The sequence below is a fragment of the Coturnix japonica genome, chromosome Z, assembly GCF_001577835.2.
Source record: "Coturnix japonica isolate 7356 chromosome Z, Coturnix japonica 2.1, whole genome shotgun sequence".
NCBI classification, from domain to species: domain Eukaryota; kingdom Metazoa; phylum Chordata; class Aves; order Galliformes; family Phasianidae; genus Coturnix; species Coturnix japonica.
Window position 1 is genome coordinate 12,873,279 of NC_029547.1, and position 25,175 is coordinate 12,898,453.

The 25,175-nt window shown below is 37.4% G+C and overlaps 1 protein-coding gene across 2 annotated transcripts in view; it reads right to left on the reverse strand.

Moving 5' to 3' along the window:
- HOMER1 (homer scaffold protein 1) overlaps positions 1-25,175 on the reverse strand; it is an 88,754-nt gene that overhangs the window by 48,645 nt on the left and 14,934 nt on the right. For both annotated transcript variants that reach the window (XM_015848572.2, XM_015848573.2), the window contains exons 2-5: positions 19,773-19,929; positions 11,403-11,534; positions 7,208-7,300; positions 470-612 (exon numbers count right to left, since the gene is read on the reverse strand). In XM_015848572.2, the coding sequence (XP_015704058.1) occupies positions 470-612; positions 7,208-7,300; positions 11,403-11,534; positions 19,773-19,929 (525 nt within the window). The remainder of the gene's footprint in view (positions 1-469; positions 613-7,207; positions 7,301-11,402; positions 11,535-19,772; positions 19,930-25,175) is intronic.

The following is a 25,175-nucleotide window of genomic DNA, read 5'->3' on the forward strand; positions in this document are numbered from 1 at the left end:
TTAAACTGCATAATCCAGAAGCAGTGTAAGTGTCCTTCCAACAAGTTATCACTGAAAGGCCGATCCAGTGTTACCATTTATTTAAACAAAAACTGCAAAAGTAATGTAACTGGAACATTCTGTGGTTATCTTTACTGAGATCTCAGTCATCAAAATAATGCTTCCTGTTAAAGGGACGTCTGTACTAACAAGCATTCAAATTCTCATGCTCAGCTGAATAAATCACAAAATAATGCACTCCTAGTCTCATCCCAAGAGACTTCCTTATATATGGTTTTGTTTCTGTTTTGTGAGAACAAGGATTATACTGCAAATCTGAAAGCCAGTCCTGTATTTTGTTTTCTTTTTTTAAAAGTCACATAATTTAATTCTTAACTTAGCTAGGTAGAAGCCATGGCATGGAAAAGGTCCCTTTAACAAGGAAGAAGACAGATATCACTTTATTAGGATGTGGGAATGGAATCTGTACCTATGGGTAAATGGCAATGCATTCTGGGTTGGTTCAGCCCTTGGTTCTGAATTCTGTGTCACTTCTGGCGTAGCTCTCTCGTCATCTGTCCCGTTAATGCTTTCTGGCGTTAAAGGAGACTGAATATCCCCTCCAGCCGACTCCTTATGTAAAACAAACAAATGATTAATTAGAATTACAAAGTGGCCTGTTCAGGATGACAATGTGATAATAAGCATTACTTTAACTCTTACATAAGATACGAATTTTAGGCAGTATTAATGTGAGGCTCACAGATTTCCATTGTTCCTCATAGACATGTTTCAGCATGTGATTTAATTTAGAAGCATATTACCATCAGATTCACACTGTCTTGCACAAAATACAACTGACATATGATTTATTTGCAAGCATCCAGCATCCTTCTTATTACAGATGTCTATCACTCTTCCCCGATATTTACATTCAGTCACAACCCTGTAACTACTCAGACCCTGGATTCTTAACCCTTACTCTATATTCTAACACAAAGAAACAAATTCTGCTATTTTTTTCAAAATCCAGACTTCATATTCTGCAGGTTACTAAGTGAACCATAGTAGGGCTTTTGTTACTGCAGTCAGTCTCGCATAGAAGACTTCCTTGTAGACAATGCTTGGTCAGTAGAGTCATTGCATAACTTATGGTCACTTTAGCCTGGTTCTCATTCTTGCCATTCACGGCACCATCTGGGAAGAGCAAAACTCCAGCTACAAGCAGGCAGCTTCCACTGCTGCTAAGTAATCTGACATCTCAAAAACTTGATGGCTGCCTCTTAGCCAGAAGGCACTGGTGCAGTTTTTATCAACCCTTATCATAGCAGAATATGCCTTTGTGTTTTGATCACCAAACACTTCTTCATGATTTCCAGACACTGAAAACTATTACCTTTAAAAAAAAAAAAAAAAGTACACCATATAGCCCACATCCGAACTGAGAACATCAATAGGACATTCAATCACTGTTAGTGATTTAATTTTAGTATTTTCTTTCTTATATTATACTCTTCATCAAATAATGACTGTCAAGGAAGACAAAAGAGTGATAAGCTAAGTAGCTTGTCCTGATTTTGAAATACCTTAGTAAGCGTTTAGTCATGAAATGGCAAAATCTAACTCACTTTAATGAAAAGTTAAATCAACATCATATCTGTGCAACTGAAGATGGCTGAATAACAACTGTTCTAAAGGGCAAGCATTTCCTATGACCACACAGACTCTTACCATCTGCATGGGAAACAGCTAAAGCTGCTGCTTACTATTATTAAACTGAAGCACAAGCACAGTTTCTGAAAGGCTAACTGCTTCCCTTTCCAGCTCCTTGACACTGCCTAGAAAGCTGAACAATAGCAATCTCAGAAAGAATTATGAAGTATCTGGCTTATGATCTTAAAGATCAAGGTCTAATTTTTAGCAGCTACTTGTAGCCTTCAACTAGCTTACAAGGCAGTACTGAATCCACATCTATAGGAAACATGGTTCAGGACTTTGAGACTTAATCACATGGAGTACCTCGAGATCTTTTGAGAAACATAAGATCTGGCTGTAATCATGAGCTTGCACAAAGCCCTGGTGCCACTTCACCAAGAATACCGTAATTCACATTTTTCAGTGCGCTTTGAATTGCATTAAGCATACGAAGCACAACAGTTATTAAAATCATGCATTTATTCTGACATCTCTCTCACATGATATGAGAGTTAAATCTCACATTCTGGATCTACAACATGAATTGGAGAGTGATGCAGTGTAGCACTATAGCAGTTTAATACTGACTCAAACTTCATCTTTTATATTTAGTATTTACCAAGTAATCCTATGCACACGACTAACCTGCTCCAATCTTATTAAATTCTGGTAGCTTATAAAGCTGAAAGTAATTAATTTATCCTAATTTGCCACACAAATACAAAGTGCAATTTGCAATACAAATGCAAATCATTTATTTCATGAACATGAACTTTTGGGAGGAAATCTGTTACTTGATACTCAAATGTTACCTCATGTGATATTACCCTAAAAGTACAAAAAAAAATCTTGATTTTTATAGAACGATTTTGCTGAACTGAATCTGAATTGAAATTAAGTGTGGAAGGACAGTATAATAGGCAAGATAATAAGGAACATATATTGTGTTATATAAATTATGTATTTTTGTCTATTATTATCCTCTGATGTTATAAAGAGTTCTCACCTACATTAAATGGAAGGCAGCATGCACCCAAAAGTTTCTGTTACTTCCTCTTTTTCCCCAGTTACATTTCATGCTCTAAAAAAATACATACTACACCCCATGAAAACTGGTTTGCTCGTATCTTCAAGTTGAAGTTCCTGCAACACTATTATTACTCTGATAAAGCCAGAGTTTATCTATTGGAACATGTTCAGTATGAAAGCATAGAAGAATTTTCTCCAGCAGAAAAAAAAAGTGCAAGTTCCATCTATGCCTATTTCTTAGTAAGGCACTGTCACAGACTCCCAATTTGAGTGAAATTTAAGTGACAAAAATTCAAGCAGACAAACATGACAGTTTTTGTAATACCCAAAGGCTCACTGCCTCTAAATCAATTCCAGTTTGTTTTTTATGTGTTATTTTTTCTGTTGTTGTTTCTTGTTAAGCATTCCATACACTACCTTGTATTTCTCCATCCAGTTCCTGCCTTGAAATTTCACAAAGCTGTCAGCTACCAACTCAGGTACCACAACATGAGTGGAAGCACTAGCACCAGTGCAGAAGATCAAACATCCTACAGTCATTTTTCCACAAGTTGTGTAAGAAAACTGGTTGTCCACAAAGAAGCCAACAGGTGACAAAACCATGACCATTTTGTCAAAATTAGTCCATTCCTTGCACTATAAAAAGACACAATACTAAAACTTAGCAGACGATCACTATCCTTAGCAGTGCGCATAAAAAGGGCCGTAGAGTCACATGAGAACAGTTGGATTGATTTGAATGACAGTCAGCACAGAATTTCAGGTGTGTTATTAAAATGGCCACTGTCACAAGAAACACGTGGGGGCACGTGTTCTGGCCTAGAGGAGAAAAGAATTGAGATTCAGACATAAGTTTTAAGAGTGGAGTAAGGATTTTGGCATCCTAACCTGTAACATTCTGTACTGGAACATATTTTTAAAAAGAAAAAAAAAAAAAAAGCAACAACAAAAAAGGCTAAAAAGCTCTAAGAAAAACAGCAACCAAGCATTTTTCAGGATATTGCCTCATGAAGTTCAGTGAAATGCATAACCAAGTGTTACTCCTACAATGTACAGGCAAACCAGTAACTGAAAATAGGCTGTAAGTCTCCTGTCACTGGAAGATCCATTGTTTTATGTCTCTGTATTGAAAAAGAAGAGGTGGCAGAGCAGAGGAGCCTGTGTTTCAGTTTTACATGAACAAATATCCTTGAAAAACCCTAACACAAATGTAAGATTAGAAGGACAACAGATGGGGTACCTACATGGACAAGTGGTCTTAGAAGTACCAAAATTGACAACTGATGCCTTCATACAGCTCAGATATGAAGTCTGTATTGTTATGTGAATCTGTCTTAATATGAGATGGCTAGAAAGTACAAGTTCTTTGACACAGAAATAATGCTTTTCTCCTTATAAGTAAAAAGTACCATGCTCTCAGTGTGACTTATATATAACAAAGCAGCATATCTTTCATGATTTGTTGGACTACACTACTGTGATTCCCTGGATAAGTTATGATCTTCTTATGGTTAATATGATTTTATTTATTACCTGATATTCTGGGAAATTAAAGCAAATCCTGCTGGTAAATAGGTGAAGGACAGACAGTATTAAAGAAACAGTGAGAATGCAGAATTTCTACAAAGTGTTTCAGTGGGGAGAAATAATAGTTGAAGAATACATGTCCTCAGATGAAACAAGTTATGAAAAAAAAGATCATAACATGAAACTACTTCCTAACCACCAAAGGACTTTTCCGGGGTGAGAAATACCTAGCTAAGTAATACCAACACTTCTGAAGCTCCAGAATCTTAGAAAAATAGCCCAACTTCAGTGGACTTTAGATAAGATGGCTCTTAAGTTTCCAGCATGACTAAGTGGAAAGTACTTGAGCTATAAATTCATATTTCTATTTATATGACATTTCTGTTGTTATCTCCTCTTTTATTTTTCTCTGTTCTTTCATGTCAAGTTCCTGAAGGACATTCAGAATTGAAAATGATATAAGCCAGAAATATTTGCAGGGTTGCATCAAACAATGGTGAGCAGTAAATGCTTTGTGCAGGATTTTGTTATGCTAGATATAAGCATATTTTAATAAAGATTCAATATGTAGGAACATGAATGTAAAAAAAGCATATGTTCTTCTTTTCCTAGAACTCTGCAGCAGAGAGGGTAAACAGTGTACCTTACCCAATGCATTTATTAACTGGTAAATAATGAGAAGGACATCCTTTAAACAGTACTGTATGATATTTTATGTAAGCTTTAAATGTATATTTTCCAGTTTTTAGATACAGTCTTTTCCTATCATTAATTTGATGCAGAACTATTTGAAAGTCTGTGGCAGCAGAGGACTAACGCTTGCAGTTAACTGTGATATTCCTATGAACTACAGTGTTTATACACCACCTCCCAGTGCCATTCCTGTCAAAATTTCCCCAGAAAAATAACAACAGGTTCTTGGGAAGTCCTGCCTGGTCACTGAATATCTCTCTTTCCTTTAATTGGAAGGGACCCACAAGGATCACCAAGTCCAGCTTCTGGATCCCCACAGGAGCTCTGAGAGCACTATCCAAATGCCTTTTGAACTCTAGCAGGTTGGGGCCATGACCACTGTTCTGGGGAGTCTGTTACGTGTCTTCTTCACCCTCTGGTGAAGAACCTTTTCCTAACACCCAACCTGAGCACCCCCTGATGCAGCTCCATGCCGGTCTCTCAGGTCCTTTTGCTGGAAACCAAAGAAAAAGGGAAAAGAGGAGCTGTACAATAATTAAGAAAAATAACACTGGAGTTAAGTGCCTTACAACCACTTTTGGAAAGACTATCAAAATGATAGAAGGTACTCCTCAGGTGTATCTAGGGTCCCACCTACCTTACCCACTACCAAGCATCCATCTTCCTCTCCAGTCATTAATTTCTTTGAATAAACCCTAGCACCATATACGTGCCAAAGTATGCCATGAAGCCATCGCTTCTCATTTGCTCTGAATTACAGAATTCCTGATTCAACTGCCATTATGATGATGTGTCAGCACTTGTGCTAACTGTACCTTCTGAAATACACTAACTTATCAATACAGTTAAAAGCCAAGAAATGAAAAGGAAAGACTGAATAAGAAGTTATTCTTAAGCGTGCAGTAATTAAAGTGCAGCTCTCAATATGCATTACAGAATTGCTCGAGGTAGCATTTCTACAGCTGCCTACAGCATAAAATGTTGGGCTCCAAGTATACGGGGAAATGAATAATATTAATAGCTTATATAGAAAAAGTGAAAGCTTTAACCCTAGGCAACTGCTAGATAAAAGAATCTTGTCTCTAATTCAAACTTATGTCCAAACCAAGTAAGCCACTCCATTTGACACTGTCAGATTTAACTCCTGAGTCCAGACTGTTAACTAATATGTCAAAAATAGAAGCACAGTAATTATTTCACCGATAATGCTCAGTAACTAAACGGCTGGCTGAAGTAATCCACTGTCTAAAAACCAAGTGTAGATACCAGTTTATAATATCAAAACATCTGCTTCCATTATCTACTTGCTTATTGTGAAATTAAAAAAATAATAAAAATAAAAACAGACTGCTTCATTTTTCTCCTCTTGCAGTACAGACAAAAGCAGTTTCCCTTTGATTCCAGAAGTTGACTTTGCACGAGGACAAAATGCCTACTGATGAAAACAACATGAAGTTATTTCATTGTGTATATTCATGAAGCTGCTCCCCTGACTTCTCTTGGAAGGACACCAGATGCATCTTTCTTCTGGTGGCAGTAAACCTACTTCCACAGCATGCTGCAAACCACCTGCCATCCTTTTACCATCAGTGCACAGGCACCCAAGAGACGCACTCATTCAATGAATAAAGATGCATTCTCAAAAAAAAAATCCTACTCAATAAGGAGCCCTTGTTAAAGTTGTAAAACTGTGTCATTTTCCAAAGCCAGGAATCACTCATCTTCACTACTGCATTAAAACACTGGAATGGAGGAGCAGAAATGCCTCATGCAATTTCTTGGTTTTTTTCCCCAAAGCAAATTCAAACTATCTACTTTGAAGGAACTTAATTTGAGGTGTGTTATAACAAATTCAACCATATTGTCTTTCTGCTGTTCATATGTTTCGAGGAATGAGAAAGAAACACCTTATTTTTCTCCTCTAAAAAGAAAAGAAGAAAGAAATCAACCCCTAATATGGTATTGAATATACAGTCAGTTGGGCTGGCCGTGCCTCTCCCTACCCCTTGCCCCAGCCCACTGGCCTATGTAGCAGTGTTCAGGAGCTGCCCCATGGTAGACAGCAGCCAGATCCAGCCAGCTCCAAAAACAACTCCCTTTGACTCCTCTGAAACATACAGTAAATGTGTTCTTAGACTTCTGGTCACTTCTATAGCTGACTGTTGAAAGGACTGAAGCTAACTGGGCAAACAGAGAACATGTGTTTGTAAGATACAATACAAATTCTTAAACCAGTATACACAGACTTTGAAATACTAGCCTTGGAAGAGGCAGTAAAACTCACTTGAGAGGGTGTACTTGTCAGCTCCATCTTTTCTTGGGATTTCTCCTTCGCCAGCCGTGCGGCTTCTTTGAATTCCTGGAATTTTTCCGCAAACTGAATGTACATATGTTATTATAAAAAAAAGAGAGAGAGAAAGAAGAGAGTAGGTGTGAATTAGTTACATTACATGCAGAACATACTGCATTGTACAATGCCAAATTTTGTCAGTAGAATTTTTTAATTTTGCTCTCCTTGTTAGATACTAATTAGATCGAGTTACATAGGGGCATAGCTTCCAGTAACTTTCAGATACAATGTACTGTTTACAGTACAATTAACAAGGCAAAAACATTTCAACCAAGCAAACAAACAAACCAGTTCAGATATGGCCAGTAACAGTGATAAACCAGTTTACATAGCTGCTGTCAGTTTTAGGTTTCATTCTCTTCCTTACAATGCATAACCAGGCTCTGAAGCCAGATGTGGTTGCTACCAACCTAAGATCATTGACTCTTTCATGACTTAAACAATACTAGTTTCTTCCCAAAGCACTTATCATTCCAATAGCTACCTAAGAAATCAGCAGTGGGAACACTGAGTCAAGTTCATTGCTTGCTGTAACTGTCCTATGAAGCTTGAGTTTTCTGCTCTATGTATTCATAAAGCAGCAGTTTAGAAATAAATGCAGCTTTAAACCTGAGAGTTGAACAACTTACAAAGAACTGTGCTTAGATTTTCTGGCTGGAGAAAAGTTTTGTGATCTCAGCTTTGCATCACACAAATTGCTATAAGTAGCCAAGCATTTGATTCCTTCTGCTTTTATACAAATATAATTTTACTATGACTGGCCAAACACTGCACTCTACAAAAACACTGGGATTTTCCCTAACAGCTTCTAAATGTCTCCAGCAGCAACATACAAATAAATTGTTTGGGGTTGTTTGGTTGTTTTTTCTTTTTCTTTCTTGGTTGTATGGTTGATGTTGTTTTGTTTTGTACTGCACGTAGTCAGAAGCTAAAAAGGCTACCTTTGTTGGAGACAGTCTCAACTATTTTCAATTAGAAATTCACTTGCTATCCAAGACACAAAAGGTCTTATTATTTTTAAACTTCTCCCAGTAGGCTATTAGTACTTGAGGAAGAATCACTTTTCTCCTCTGGTATCCTATATTTCAGCTAGCAAGTTATTTAAAATAATACATTTCCTGGATACAAGAATATAGAGAAAATACCATGTATAAACACTAATCCAGCATCAAAAAAGGTCTCAGAACAGATGATAAAATTGGCAATAGGTCCCCAGAACTAGATTATACTCTTCTAGGATTACTGATACTCATACAAAGACCTCAAAATCTCATTGGTAACCCATTATTTATGTCCAAAGACTTGAGGAGCAAAGAACTGGCAAATGGAAAACATGATGCTGAAGTTAAGAATATGCAGCTGACGAAAAACAAGGCAGTAAGTATAATCTTCTGTATCACACTGGTGGAAATTAAAAAAATAGAGAGCGAATAGACTGATGTGACATTCTGAAAAAGAGCCATCCAGGATAATATAAAGGAACATCTCATCAATTTCCTAGAATTCCTTGAGACCTTTGCGTGGCAGATAACAGCAATCTCTTGATACCATCTCCAATTAACAAAGATTAGATCTCACGGTATGAAGAGTACTCTGGAGGATTAATAATCTAAGGAAAAGATGAACAGCCGTGGAAGGATAATACCCATGATGGTACACCATGATTCATAACTCTTAAATTGTTCACAATATATCAGGTCAAATAACTTAAAGGGATAGGACAGGAGCTTTTCGTCCCATATAGAAGAATGCTACCCAAAGCACACAATTATATTCTGGTTGGGAAATTCCTTTCAGTTTTTGATGAATACCATGGGATATTTTGCTCTTCCTACTTCACAAGCAAGAGGGACTGTGCTCGAAAATTGTAATATTGTGAAGGGAATACTCTTCAATGCAGAAATCATCTTTTAAAAACCACTGATTTCTGCCTGACTCCTTACGGAATAATCTTAAAGTGAATTCGTGGTCTGACATGTTGAGAAAAGCTCTAATGAAGATAAACAAATGTTTAATTAATTTTCCTTTATTCTTCTTGCACATAAAGAGTTGATTACTGTGTTTTTATTTTTTAATCAAATATTCTCACAGTCACAATGATAATATAGAAAAAGTCTACTACTGATGCACTCTGCTCTGGGAATTAGTTTATAAAGGACAAAAGTAAATGAACGAAATGGTTCCAAAGTCAAATACTTAGCATAAGCTTTGAAAATCATGATCTTGCTCAGAGTGACACAGCTAAGTGGACAATGATATGAGAATAAATATTTTATTAGAAGACCTGATTATATTGGTCTTTTCAAGTCACTCACTGACTGGACCGAGTGTTTTGCAGTTGTGCAAGGCAACTTGTAGAAGCAACCTGTTCCTGAGTAAATCTGGGGACAATTTCCTAAATACATCCCGAGGATTTGTCACAGTAATCTTCAGAATAGGTCTGTGACTTGTTATTTTTCTCAACAGATTTGTGTGTTCTTCATGAATCACAGCAATCTGAGTAACTGCTTATCAAACATACCCTTTTGACAAAACATCTACTGTACCTTTTCCGATTATTTTTATAACAGTAACATAAAAAATTTAAACCAAGAGTATGCTGAAAAATTTTAGATACCACTTTGATGGCAGTTAAAGAATGTCACTGCATTGGTCATTGAGGAGAGCAAAGAAGAAGAGATGGAAAAGAGATTAATATATATATGTATGTTCTTTGGCAAGAACAACCCAATGTTGAAAGCCTGGCAAGCACAGGGTATGCATGACTACAGCATCACAGTTTGCTTCCAAAGAGGAGTTTCATGATTGAGGAACTATTTGTGTGTACAAGTAAGAGAGAAACTAAATTGGCATTTATGCTAGATCCTCTGAGATGATAACAGAAGTTACATCTGTATTAGTCAGCAAGAGCTTATAAGATGTACATGCCAATTTAAATGACAAAGTTTCTAAGTCCACTGAAGCAATAATGTGCATAAATGCATATGCATATACATAACATTGGTATCACTTGGAATTTTGTGGATTTAAGTTGTTTCACAGAAATTAAAGCTCCCTGACTAGAAAATGAAAAAAACTTAGGAGAATATTACATTGTCCAGATAAAGTAGATGCAGTGGTTGTCTTTTTAATAATTTTCAAACAGACCCGCACTTACCACTTGTATACTAATAATTACTCTCCCAAATGGGTTGATGTATTTTGATTAGTTAGCTGGTTTCAAGTTGGGTTTCGGGTTTTTTTTGAGACAAGCCAAACTTTACTCCTGACTTGAACACGTGTTATATATTCATTTCTATTTTAGTTAGGTTTCCAGATCTTTTGGGTACTTCAGAGATGTAAGAATTCTGCTTAATGCAGAGACATGCTCTCAAACTGGAAGCTTCTATCTGGCAAAGGACAACACCAGTTTGCATAGGTTCCCAGACTTATCTACCAGTTTGATATCAATAGCAAAAGGTATTATATAAGTGTTTCTCACACCAACTCTATCACCATTTAAAGGATTTACTGTTTTCCTCAGATTAAGTCCTACTACACTTCCGCTCAAGTAGATTGAAAAAAAAATAAAAATCTTGTGGGGCACAATGTCCTTATTAGTTATTTCAACTTCAGTACAACAACATGGAATGGTACTTTTCTTTTACATGAAATAAAATTTTCACTAGCTTTACCTTAAGCCTAAAGATGTCACATTATCTGTAACAAGATGCATGTAGAGGAAAAGTTAAAATGAATGTGTCTTACAAGACAAAAAAGCATCTATCTAAAAAGCATCTATCTAAAAGCAAAAAAAGACTATGAGTAACTTATTTTCTAGGCCATCTCAATATAGAAGTAACACTGAATTGCTGACTGTTTTAAACTCTCACCATGAAAAACTGTAACAGAACAACTTCAAAATACAGAAGCCTAACAAATTAATATTTAGAAAGCTTAAACTCTCTTCCTTTTTCCCAGTTAAGAGAAAATAGAAAGTTATCTAAGAGTTAAAAGCATACTATCATCACAATCTGTCTTTTCACATGATATGGAAAGATATAATAACAAGACTGAGTCAAGGCACAACAAGAAGGAATCAAGTATTCTTATGCTGTTTGGCTTGCCAGTTTTAGTTGCTCATACTTACTTTTGAAAGATGATGCTCAGATGAAAATCCCAAGCCATAGACTGTATTTGCCCTGCTGTCTGCCCATTGGCCAAACTTCTGGGATGTTTTAGTAAATGTCATGTTGGGGGTGATAGTGCTGTTTATTATTGCCTGGAAAAAAAAAAAAAAAGTGAATGTTGTAAAAAAAAATTAAAAATTTGACATTTTTGGTTTGTTTCATATATTTTTACATTTCCTCATGATCAAAACTACCAGCTGTCTGAAACAAAGGAGCAGAAGCTGGGGTAGAAGAGACACCTGTTGGCAACTGCAAGGAGAGATTTAATAGCTAGCAAGTCTAAAAAGAAGCTATCAAAGCATTTGCACAGTCTAATGAGATCTGAAGAGAAGAACAAGCAAAGTCCTTTTTCTCATGAATGTATTTCTTTGACCCCCAAGCCAATGCCTCCCAAACTCCACTGCTGCAATTGCCCCTCTGCATATGAAACTCTCACCTGGAAACATGCAATTAAACAAGGAGGACATTATATATATATATATATATATGCGTAAATTTTAAGTATTTCAATACTCTGTTTTCCTCCATATGAAAACAAAAATGTCTAACACTGCTGGGGTCATGCAACTGCGGAAGAAGAGCTACGCTTAGTATTTTTCTCCTCTTGTTATGTATGGAGTGAAAGAAGGCCATGTTCCAGCATAAAACGACTAAACCAGATCTCAACAGTATTACCATCATATGTTCAGTACTGTATCTGTTATATTCAACAGTATGGATTTGTCCACCATTCTAAATCTGTGATGTTGAACAATCCAGTTGACTTGTATGTATAACAGGATAGATTCTTACAATGACTCCAAAGGGTTCCATTTAACTACATACCTGATAGTCAATGAAATTCACAGCCAGACAGTGTGAACTAGCCATAAAATCAAAGGCATGCATATTACAAGTGAAATGCACAATTTACTTTCTTATGTATCTGGTGCTATTAAGAGTTTGAAAATATTTGTCATATAATAAAACACCGGTTAGTTAGTATAATCATAGAATGGCTGGGGTTGGAAGGAATATTAAAGCTCACTGAGCCGCACATCCCCTGCTTTGGGCAGGGTTGCTTCTCACCCAATCAGGATGCCCAGGACTGCATCCAACCTGGCCTTGACCGCATCCAGGGATGGGCTCTCTGGGTAGCCTGTGACAAGGCCACACCACCCTCCGAGCATAGCTTTTCCTAACATCTAATTGAAATATCCCCTCTTTTATTTTAAAGCCATTCCCCTTGTCCTGTCATTGCCAGATTATCTAAAAAGTTGCTTCCCTTCCTGCTTATAAGCTCTCTTCAATGAGTGGAAGGTTGCAATAAGGTCTCCACAGAGCTTCTTCTCCAGCAAGCTAAACAAGACCAGCTCCCTCACCTTCCTCCACAAGAGAGGTGCTCCAGCCCTTTGATCATCTTCATGGCCCTCCTCTGGTCTCACTCCAAGCTCTGCATCCTTTTTGTGCTGGGGACTCCAGGCCCAGACACAGTACTCCAGCCACTACCGACTTGTCTCCCTCATTTTAGGTATTTATAAATAGTTATTTTTCTCAGCCTTCTCTTCTCTAGGCTGAACAGTCCCATGTATCTCTGCCTTTCCTCAGACAGGGGATGCTTCAGGCCCCTCATCATCTTTGTGGCCTTACACTGGACTCTTCCCAGGAGATACCTGTCTTTTTGGAACTGACAAGCATAGAAATGGACACAGCATTCTATATGTAGCCTCACCAGGGCAGAGTAGAGGGGGAGAATCACCTCCCTTAACCTGCTTACTATATTCTTTTCAATGCACTCCCCCAGGATACCACGGGCCTTCTTGGCCACAAGGGCACACTGCTGGCTCTTAATCAACCTGTTGTCCACCAGGACAACCAGGTCCTTGACAACAACCCTCTATGACCTTCCAACAAATTCTTTTTCCAACAAGTTGTCCAGCCTTCAAAGACATCTCTCCGATTTAGAGATAAGGATGTAGTGTAGGACCATGTCAAATATCCTGCACAAGTCCAGGTAAATGACATCAGTTGCCCTTCCTCTTTCTGCTGGAGCCGTCATTTGTAGAGGCCACCAGATTGATAAAGCACAATCTGCCCTTGGTGAAGCTGTGCTGGCTGTCTCAGATCACCTCCTCATCTTGCATGTGCCTTAACATAGCTTTCAGGAGGATCGACTCCATGATCTTCCCAGGCACAGGTGCGAGGCTCATCAGCCTGTAGTTCCCTGAGTCTTCCTTTCTCTCTTTCTTAAAAATGGAAGTGATGTTTCCCTTTTTCCAGTCACCAGGGACTTTGCTTGACAGCCACAACTTTTCAAATATGATGGACAGCAGCTTAGTAACTACATCATCCACTTCCTTCAGGACCCTGGGATGCACATTGTCCAGACCCATGGACTTGTACACATTCAGTCAGGCCCACTGCCTCTCATGCTGGCACTGAGCAACAATGAAAAGAGCCTGCTGGCTCCATCCTCCCTGTGCCCTTCCTTCAGATATCTATAGGCATAAGATATCCTCTGAGCCTTCTGTTCTCTAGCATGAAGATGGGTTGTTCCTTCACAGGTGTGGGAGTTAAGTCACTAAATCACAAAGGAACTTTAACAAAACTATCAGCTTCTACAGTGGCTTTGGCAGTTCCACCATGCACACATTAAATAGGAAAAGCAAATCTGGGTGTAGCTGAGAATGTCAAATAGGCAGTTCTCTCTGACAACTTTTGCCTCAAAATGCAGGGTTTGCCTACTACTGTGAAAAACTGTAAAGTTCTGGAATGCCTGGAAGCTTACACTTGATTCAACAAGCCTCATTAGATAAAGAATAGGATTTGCTGTCTGACTGAAAAAACATCTGCAGCCTTAACTGTCCACAAAACATATCACATTTTCAAATATGACACATTAAAGTCACCAGTAATTCAGACAGTATTCTCCTTTCTTTAAACATAAAGCTGAAGGCCCAAATAAAGCCAGTGGGCTCACAACTGCACTAAGGCCCCCAGGGGACATCATCAGGAACAGCAGCCTGCATCAAACAGGACAGAAGAATGCATGAGAGAACAGAGGTATACTTATTAGAAGGACGTTCTGAGCCTCTATTTATCTTGTATCTTTTTTTCCTTCTTAGTACTCAGAAGCCCTCCTTATTAAATAATCTGATGGAAGTCTATAACAGAGCTCTCAAAGTTCATCTGAAGTCCAGCCTCTTTTGCTGCGGAAGCTACCAACAGCAGTATGTGTGAAATGAACTATCCAGGGCACAGTGCAGAAAACCATCCTCCTACCAGCTCAAGCTCTAGCTATTTTTTCTGTTTGCTTAACCCCAACTCACAGCCTGGTTAATAGGAACTAATGTCAGATTTGAGAGTGCAAGTATTTTGTCACTGTTATAATAGTCTTCCTGCAGAAGAGGACTCCGAACCTGCAAGCAACAGGCAGGCTGGAAATGTGAGGACAGGAATCTGCTGCAGTGATTGCAAACCCAGAGCAAAAGTCTTGGAGAAATCAGTGAGTTTTCATCTGAGACTGCTCAGTGCTTCAGCTGAGACTACATGCCTGCCTCCTGCACAAGAGATAACCCAGCAGTCTGCATTCAGGTTGGATTACCTAAATTACCTCTTTCCATTTGGTAGGAAGAAAAATAATGTGCTTAGAAAGGGCTGCTACTACTCTGCCCTTTGTTTTCCAACAGAAAATAAATAAGGATGCTCCACTCCAGTAGACAGTATTAGCCTGAAGATAGCAAGTTTCTTGCTGGGAAGATTAGACTTAGATCCCACTGATACAGACAAGCCCTTTCATTAGGTATACCAATTTTAAAAGAAAATCAAGGCTTTCAATTCTCTCTGAATTAAAAGCATTAGTGTGCTCAATCTCTCATGTTTAATTAATTATGCTTTAAGAGTGTGCAGTGCTTGAGCATACTACAGATACAGGCAGTGTTAGCTACTTCTGGAAATACTAGATACTGGTATCTCATAAGCTCAGCTTTAAAAAAAAATAAGGTATTTAGAATTATCACTTATTATTAAACTAGTTTCATCTATGCAAATACTGTTTTAACTGATCTCCTTTATGCCAGGAGATTGCACTGTAGAGTCACTAGTGTAATGAATGTCAAATATGTCATCAACTTTTAAGAATGTTGTTAGTCTGAATGTACAAAAATATCTTAAAAACAGAACAGAGTCAATCTGACAGGCAGACATTTAGCTCTTGAAGAAAGTGATCTTGTTATCTTTAGATTTGGTTGGAATAATAAAATAGCTTTCATGTTTTCCTTTCAGATGAGTTTAGCTATGAGAAAATAGAGCATGTGTCTAACTAGACTGTTCATTTTCCTGACTGCAAGTCCAACACCTGCAAAAACAGCAGCAGTCCAATATGTCAGCTTGTGCGCAAGATGAAGGCAATAATAACTAAGACAGAGTATCTCTGAACCTCTTCAAAGGAAGGTCACTGAAGACCTGGGCTTATGGCACTTATTTACAACCTGTATTTAGCATTATTAATTTAACATATGATTAGGATATTTTCCAAGTCATTAAAATGTAAAGATCACTGATGACTGACTCAAAGCAGAAATACTGCATACATGGCTTATGAAATCTACAGACAAAAATGACTGTTTCTCTAGTCTTTTGTTTTAGATGGACACAAATTACAGTATTCTTTCCAGTTTTGCAACAGCAAAAATAATATCAGAGTATTCACTGGTACTGAAAGAACCACTTTATTTATTCTCCTTTTCTTAGTGGCTACCACAGACTGAATGGAAAGGACAGTGGGATTACAGAAATAAATCAGTATCCATATGCAGTGTTACTGGAGAAATAATGGAGGCTTCCTTACATCACCTACTAGAAAAAAGAACTAAGACACAAGAAGACATGAACTGACTATATAATTAATGAGAACTGAAAGCCTTAGCAACAGCTTCTCGATGTTGTCATGTTGTATTGCATAACAGATTTTATTTTCAGGCTTCCTCTTGATTCCTACCATTGTATGAGGAAAAGCTGCATAAAAGGCATTACTTGCAGCCAGGTTTGAGTTCTACCAGATTATTTGCATCAGGATCTTTCTGTGATGGGTGACAGAGATTCAGATACTGTATGTGACTATAAGATGTATCCTGTTCAAGATGTATCCTGCAAACACATTATGGTCCTAGAACATTCAGAGATAAGTTAGAGGGAAATGCATCATCTCTTGTATCAGGTGTTTTATGAAGACATGGAAGCTTCAGAAAACATTACACAGAGGTGGAACACCAGTGTATGGCTTAAAAAGTGAATAACGTATATAGCTGGAATAATCTCATAAAAGAGCAGTTTAATCTACCTAAATACTACACCCACAAGAACCATTAACCCAATCAGTTGTCCAGCTATGCCTACTTCTACGTGAGAGCAATTTACAGACTGAAACTTATGGAAGCTAACATAATTTTGAGTAGGATAAAGCTGTGTGGCAAAGGATGGGTTGTGCTTGGCTGCTCCATCACCCAGTTTACACAACACATTTGTCTGAGCTTCTAGAAAAAGAAAAAAGAAAACCTTTTAAAATGCATCAACGATCTCCACAAAGCAAACTCAAGTGTATCTGAAATGCATGGTAGGATTTCTCAGAAGCGAGTGGAGACCAGACCATAAATATCATGTCCTGTTTTTAAGAAGAACAATGTAGTGATGTTCTGTCTTTGGGTATAGGAGTTCAATTTTATTCAGGAAAGCTAATGAAACCCAAGGAGGTGTGGGGGAGGAAAGAGGAAAGGGAAACAGGATCTACAAACATTATGAAGCTTGTTTGTGGATCTCCCCTGCAAACCAGCACCAAAACTCTTGCTTTCAAGATACTATAAGAAAATGAACAAATAAAATTGAAGTACTGTTCCAGTTAGTAGTAAAGAAAATGCATATGCTCAAAAACAGTTATGGAAAATAGCTAGCAGATATCTCTATACCCTGATTTGAGACACCAAGCTTACGGCTGGCTGGCTGTATAAGCAGTCTGAAGAATGATTCTTTTCCCTCAGGGCTGTAGAGAAAGTAGATAATGAAGTCTTGCTCATGAGGGAAATCTAAGGGAATGGAATGGGCCTAAAGAGTGGAAAGGGGCACGGATGGCAGAAACAGGACTATGACTCAAATCTCATTCTTTCCGACTTTCCTTCCTGTAGTCCCGATGGAAAGACTGTTCAGCAGCTATTACTTACCAACTCACTACTTAGCACCTAGGCCACTGTAACTGAGTAGGCACATGCTCTTCATTCTCTCCAAACCCACAGGGTGCTGTAAACCTCATGAGCAATGTGGCTTTCAAGAAACCCTAGCAGGATCATCTATTTATTCCTTGAGGGATGAGAGCTGCAAAACCAGCGTAGTCTGACAAGCAATTCTGGCAGCTGGCAACATGTAAATTTCAGACATTTTAAATGTAAAATTTGTTAAAAATATAATTATTATACTTATTATAATTATTATTATATATTATATTTATATAATTATTATTACTTTAGTTTCAACACTAAAATTAATTTGCACAATTTTTTGTCTTTTGCCTGTGTAACATTTCTGTGTGAGTATTAGACAATATCAGGCATTGTAAGCTCAAAAATCACTAGTTTTACTGACACCCAACTGTATGCAATATAGCAGAGAGGTAATTTGGATGCACCCTGAATTCACAAAAGCTCTGAATTTACATTTAGTCCTTCATACACACAAGACTTCATATATACAGATATATTAAAAAAGATACAGCTATAATTAAAAATAAAAGTGAAAACCTCATAAAGTTCTTTCAGTGGTCCTTCTGGTATTCAACTGTGTGTTTCAGACAGTGTATGTTAATCATGGCGGGAATCTTAGATCTTAGATACATTGTGCTTGAGAAGAAAACATAATTGAGATTGTAGCAATTAAAGAGGATAAATAAAAACGACAGATTGCGTTATCACTAAGCCTTGCCAATTGTACTATAAATACAAAGGAAGTGCTGCAGTAGACAAAAGATCTCATAAACAGATGAAGAACTACTTGATGTAACTTAGCAGTCACACTGCAAGAACTGTAGCTTTAGACAGGCAACAGAATTCTCTGTATTGAAAGAATTTTTGTACACTGAACAGATCAGTTTGGGTTATGGACTACAACTATTAGCACTGATGTTATACAACATCAAGTTGAGATCCAAAAGTCTTTTATAAATAGTCATTTTAAATTTTAAAAAAAAAAAGAATGAAAGAAAAAGGTATCCTAATTATCTGACAGAAGCAAAAACCATTAGAAGGAAGGCTGGGAAGGGAAGACAATAAAGACAAAATTTGGAAAATGTCGGTTAGCTTCAATATCAGAGCCTCAGTCACCTAAGAGAGTATCATACAGAGAGCATTGATAAAAAAAGTCCTAACACTTCTGTGTGATAGAACACTTAATTCCTCAACCAAAGTAGCAACACCAGAACTTTAAAGATGCACAATAATGGTTTTCAGCTTTCAACAAAGCCAAAAAAGCTCCATGAATACTGTTATACTTCAATAAAGAACTTTAGTTCCAACCATCATATTAATGTGCACATCTCCAGAAGCTGCAGTTGAAAGTACCTTGAAAAGATTACAGCTTTTGATAACATTTTGTAAAACATTAATGTTCTAATTGTTGAGATTCTTGACATGTTGCTTGCAAAACTACTGTTTTTATACACACTTGGGATAGAACTTAAGGAACAGTCAAGTGTTTTCCCCAAGTCTTCTAAACTGCTATCTTAAGGTTTCTTACAACAGCAGTTCAACACATTACCTTTCCCAATGTAAAAAAAGGGAAAAAACAAAACATAACCTTATCCCAAACTCAACCCAAATGACTTCTGCTAACCGTTTGCTTTGGAGAGCTTTAAGAAGGGATCACCGAAAGCTGTACTGCAAAAATTGGAAGATTAAGTAACAAAGAAGGATTTGCAGTGATTACAGGCACTGAACAGATGTCTTTCATAACCATGAAACCAATGACTTTGATACATCATTGGATACTGAGAGATAAACAATTTATTGGAACACTATTTGTAGTTTTTAGTACACCTCAAAGGCAACACCTTTTTGATTGCTCAATAGGTCATCACTTAAATTTAGCAATGGATTTATCAAAGTCTATTTGAACACTTAGAAAACAGTATTTTCCAAAGAACACTTAAAACATCTAACAAAACAATATAATCATTTTTAACACATCACTCATCTCTTACTCAGATACTGACAAGAGCATCTGAGAAGATATACGAAGGACATCAGTCTGCAAAATAAATACAAAGGTCAATTAGGAAGCAAAAAGGTTTTCTCTAAAATAAAACTTACCTTTGAGCCATCCAAACTGATTATCCTGTAGACATTTCTTGTGCTGTCATAGAAGTACGACACAGTAACAGCATGCTTGCTGGTGGGAACCCAGTTCTTCTTAGTGTTTGGGTCAATCTGGAAGACATGAGCTCGGGTGCTGAAGATAGGTTGTTCCCTGAAGGAGAGAAAGTTAAATTCATGAACATGACTGGGACGAAATATTGTTGCATGCAAGTTATCTACCAGTTGTGCCCAGTAGAATACATGTATTTCACATTTACTTACAAAAGTTCTTAGGAAAAAAATATCATGTGCTGCTGCATTCAGTAGATAAACTGCATTAATATATATATATGTACAAGCAAAATGCAAGCCTTCAAAAGCAAAAATGGCACTTTGGAGTGTGATGGCAACTGTGGAGTCAGATAAAGCTTGACATCTCTCAACAAAGATTCATCCCTGTCCCATCACTCCTCATCCACAACCTTCCATCTGTCCCTTTAAGCTGTCATTAACACATGTAACTTCTCATTTACTGCCTACTGCAGGATGTGTGCAACTTTGAACACCCATCTTCTGAAAAGCCTTTCACTACTTTGATTTTTCAACCTCAGATTATAATCCGAAACTGAACTGACTAATTAAATACAATTACTCTAACACTCTGACCATGCCTAGGAACAATCTAATCCTTGTGAAACCCTCACTTTTTGGAGCTTCCCATCTAAATGTTTTCACAGCAGCACTACATACGTACAACATGAATGGTTCAAAGATAACTGCTTAGCAAATTAACTTCTGAAAGTTAAAAATAATAATAATTATTATTATTGTGACTTATTTTCCCTCTTGATCATTATCAAGACAGGTGGCCTGGAAAGAATACTGGGATACAAACCAAGACATTTAGGAATGGGATCAGGAAAGCCAAGCCATAGTTCCAAACTCCTACTGCCTGCTGCATTGCCATCTATGAGCTCAGGCTGCCCAGGGTCCCACACAACCTAGCCTTTAACACTCCAGGGATGGGGCATCCACAGCTTCTCTGGGCAGCCTGTGCCAGTGCCCCACTGCCCTCTGAATAAAGAATTTCTTCCTAACATTTATTTTATGTGTACCCTCTGTTAGCTAAAACCATTTCAGCTTGTCCTACTGCTAAAGGCACGTGTAAAAGGTCTCTCTCCATCTTTCTTACAGGTCTCACTGGAAACAGGTAATCTTTAAGGTTCCTTCTAAACCAAACCATTCTGTGTTTCTAGGTAGTGTTGCATGAAATAAAAAAAAATACTTTAGCGTTACTATGATGGCTGTCAACTTAAACTTAGCTCCATTTTACTGACAAATAGATAGCTGTATTCTTCAGGGAATGCTTCATGAAATAAAATAATAATAATAATAATAATAATAATAATAATAATAATAATAATAATAATAATAATAATAATAATAATAATATAAAATAAAATAAAAATGCACTACAAGCATCTCCATCTGGGTTTAACTTTGTAGACATTTTAATTACTTTTATTTTCCCTGTTTCTAGAATGATAATAAACATACCCTTTGTCCCTGCCCTCATCTCCCTTTCAGTAAGAGGTTAAGCACTTAATACATTTTTCTGCCAAAAATAAAAGCAGAAGAAAAAAAAAAAAAAAAAAGTCTTGAACTAATCACAGTCAAACAGTTCTAATCTGGCCTCCTTATAAATGAGTATATGTGAACCCTCAGTAACATTTCTGCTGTTTGGCAGAGACAGCACTCAGAACCAGCTGTCTCCAGTAGCAGAACTGTATTCCTCAGCTGGAAGGTACAGCTACTTGAAGCCTGTCTGCTGGAAGATGCAGTGATCTTCTACACTAAGTGTTAGAAGAAATGATCTGAGGCATACAGAACAAACCAAAGACAGTATTGTTTCAGAGAAAGGTGAAGACTTGCAGTCCAGACAGATGAATGTATGTGTTATTCCTCCATACAAACATCAGAGTACACTTAATATCAACTAATGTACTCCTTATATCACCTAGTTGCATAAGGCTGGCTAGAAGTACTCCCGATTATTCCTGATCCCAACCCCTTGTACAAACACAACAATTACGCAGTAATGACTTTCACAGCTCTTTTGTTTCAGTATAATCTTTACATTAATTGCTTTTTTGAATGTCTAGAACAACTTCATCATACTTAAAAATTCATTCTCACTTTCAATATTAGATAAAAGCATCTTCCATTTACCTCCCAGTTAAGCATACCCAAATGTAATGTGATGCATATTACCATAATGCAACCAGTTACTTAACAGTGAGGCAGTTTAAGAGCTCATCAACACAAAAAAGATAAGAATCTAAGAAGCTATCCAGAATTATCTGGAGGAAGACTGATATTAGAAGGAGAAGATGATGGTCCTAACTACATTAACTAAAAATGCAAAAGAGCTGAATCTAAATCACAGCTGTGTGGTTAATAAACACACTTCTGACCAGAGCTGCTATCCAGTTCTATCACAGTACCAGATCTCATGCAACTGAAACATTCAAAAGCTAAGATTTTTCTATGTAGAAGCTAGTTGAAAACTATACAACTAAAGTGGTTAGGAGTGCCAGTAAAAGTTCATTTGATCAACCCTAAAAAAATGATGTTCTTCTGCACTGCCAGCACGAAGACCTTCCATAGCCCAGCAATGTCTCTTGCATGTCACCACCAACTTATCAGCAACGCATCTCAAACAAACCAGAGCACTTTGCAAGGCATGCATGTCCAAGAGTATGCATCGTATTTAGATGCAAAATGTCATTAACAAAACCTACATGTGCTATTTTATAACTTCTGACAAACAAGTTACAAAGCATTTCCATGATCTGACTGAAGCAAGAGGTCTGCTGAGTGACAAGCTGTCTCCATTCTGCGATGACTGAGCAGTAAGTATTGCTACATCCATGGCATAAAAAGCACAAACCAATTAGATAAATCATAATTTTGCCAGATTACTGGAGTAATTAGGAGTTTTGTTCAATAATGATGCTAAACTTCAGATGCCTCTAAAATATGTTTTGACACTTTGATGATGAACATTTATACTGATTACTTCTTCACACAAATGGAAGTTACCTTTTTTCTATGGGATGAAGACTGTTAAAGAATCTGTCACTGATTTGCCAGTAAAGCCCTTCAAAGCTTCTGTACAACTACATCATTTGTACTTTTCTGTGGCAACACGCAGCAGGGATACTTTCATTTTAGATTTGCTAAGACATTCAGACGTGAATGTAAGTTAATATGTAAAACAAATACAGTATTTACAACTTTGACTCACCAATCTTTACTCTGAGACTTTCTGTTCTTCTCTTATCCAAAGAGGACATGATGCCCTACCAGTTTGGAAGTTCAAATTAACTCCGTGGAAGTGGCATTACTTATTTAAGAAAAGAGTTCCCTTTTTCTCTTGTTAAGTGCAAGATACAGCATATACGTATCTCTGTGTGTATATGTCTACATATACACACACGCATACACATATAACTGTAGTTTTGCCAATACAGAGCTGCAAGGCAAGAGAGCAGATTTAAATAAGAAACAATCCTGTGGAAACTATCAGTTTGTTTCTCTTCCCTCTCTTTCAGCTTTCCCTTAGCATTCTTTCATGACCACAAAGTACTTAGTACTCAGTGTTTACTACTCATTAAATAGTAAGGACCAAGACGAGAACTCACCACTAATTATAAAGAGTCACTTAATTTCCACAAACATCCTAAGCAAGAAAAGTAACCAGTAGCCTGCCACAGAAACACAGACAGACTATCAGAAAAGTCTGCTCAGGCATGACAGAAACACTAAAGCTAATATGCTGTCGTTAATTAGTTTAGATTGCAACATCACAACGGTCAAACAGACCAAAACTAACTCAATGGTAAATCCTTCTGAATTTACGTGGCAATGAGAGAGCCAAAGAAGTGGGAGAAGCAGCACACAAGTAAGTAGAATCACACCATTTATTTTCCAGCATTGATAAAGAAATCTATTTGTTGATACATGAGCAGCATTAGCCTAGGCTTAGGAGGCAGGCCTGTGTCCTATAGTTGGTTGAACTGTGCCTTCAACCACTTTTTCCATTTTGATATCTTAACATCTCCTTTTTACCAAAAACAAACAAACAAAAACACAAACAAACAAAAAAAAACAGGCTAATGAATACAAGTCCCTATGAGTACCTTCTTCTATATCCAAGATTAATTAAAGCTTTCAAAATGAAGTGTAACTTAGTACAGAAGGTTAGAAAGAACTCTCCTCACTAACCCATGATTGGATTTAAAAAGATTATCATTCTAGCATCAGTCACTGGTGTGCCTGATAATTCCAGATTGTGCCAGCACTAGTGCTAAAGGCCACCATTTCACCATACTGCCATGCTTTTGTTTACCATTACTCCTAATTTATGATCATATTGTTTTAATATCTACATCTTCATAAGACAGGGTTTCTGTTTTCTTAATTACTATAAAATCAGAAAAGCAGGTAAAATTTTCTACTGCAATAGCTGACATCCTACTTGCCAGCCCCTCCAGCATACTAAAAAAAAAAACTAATAATTCTCTTGATGTTGGGCTAAGTTGACATGGCTTTGGTAGAAGAGGTGTTGCAAAGTGTACAAAATGGACAGGAACCAACTTGTGGATCTGTAGTTAGAAAGCAGGAGAGGGATTACAGAACGCAGAGGCATAGTAGTAGTCAGCCAGTCAGGGTCTGGAGCTACCCAGCCAGGGACAGAAGGATGACAGAGGAGTAGTTGACTCTGGGGAGATGTTGGCTTGCAGAGGAGTAGCATAAGGAACAGGGACAGTAAAAGAAAAGAAACCACCAGACACTAAATCCTGTTGTGTGCAAGAGGGAGCTGTGCGGCAACTGCATAAGGGGACACGGATACCAGGAACAGGTTAGAAAGGTACCTGCAGGAAAGATTAAGTGATTTCTGTGTTTACTTAATCATGTGTCTTCATGCTAATTGACAGTAAGCTAAGTAAATTGAAATGTCTTGAATTAAAATAGTCCAGTGTCCACACCACTCCTGTCCCTGCTCTTGTCTTAGTCATCCACATCACTCTTGTCCCCACCACACAGACACACACATAATAAACCCAAAACATTTTCTGGGATTTCAAAAGTGTTGAAATACAGCAGGAGTTATAAATCCTCAAGCAAATCTATTTTCCCCAACCAGCAGGACAAAAGAGGATGAATAAACAAGTCCAGCATGATGAGGTTCTTCTACTCAGAGCTAAAAGAGCTCTCAAGTATCTAAGTAATAAAAAGTCAGTAAGAATGAACATTTACATTCCTCATCTCAGCCATTTCTGTTATCCTGATATGGATCTTAAAAACTTTAACTATGGTTTTCCAGCGTGCATTATCCATAATTCCTGTTTTGGA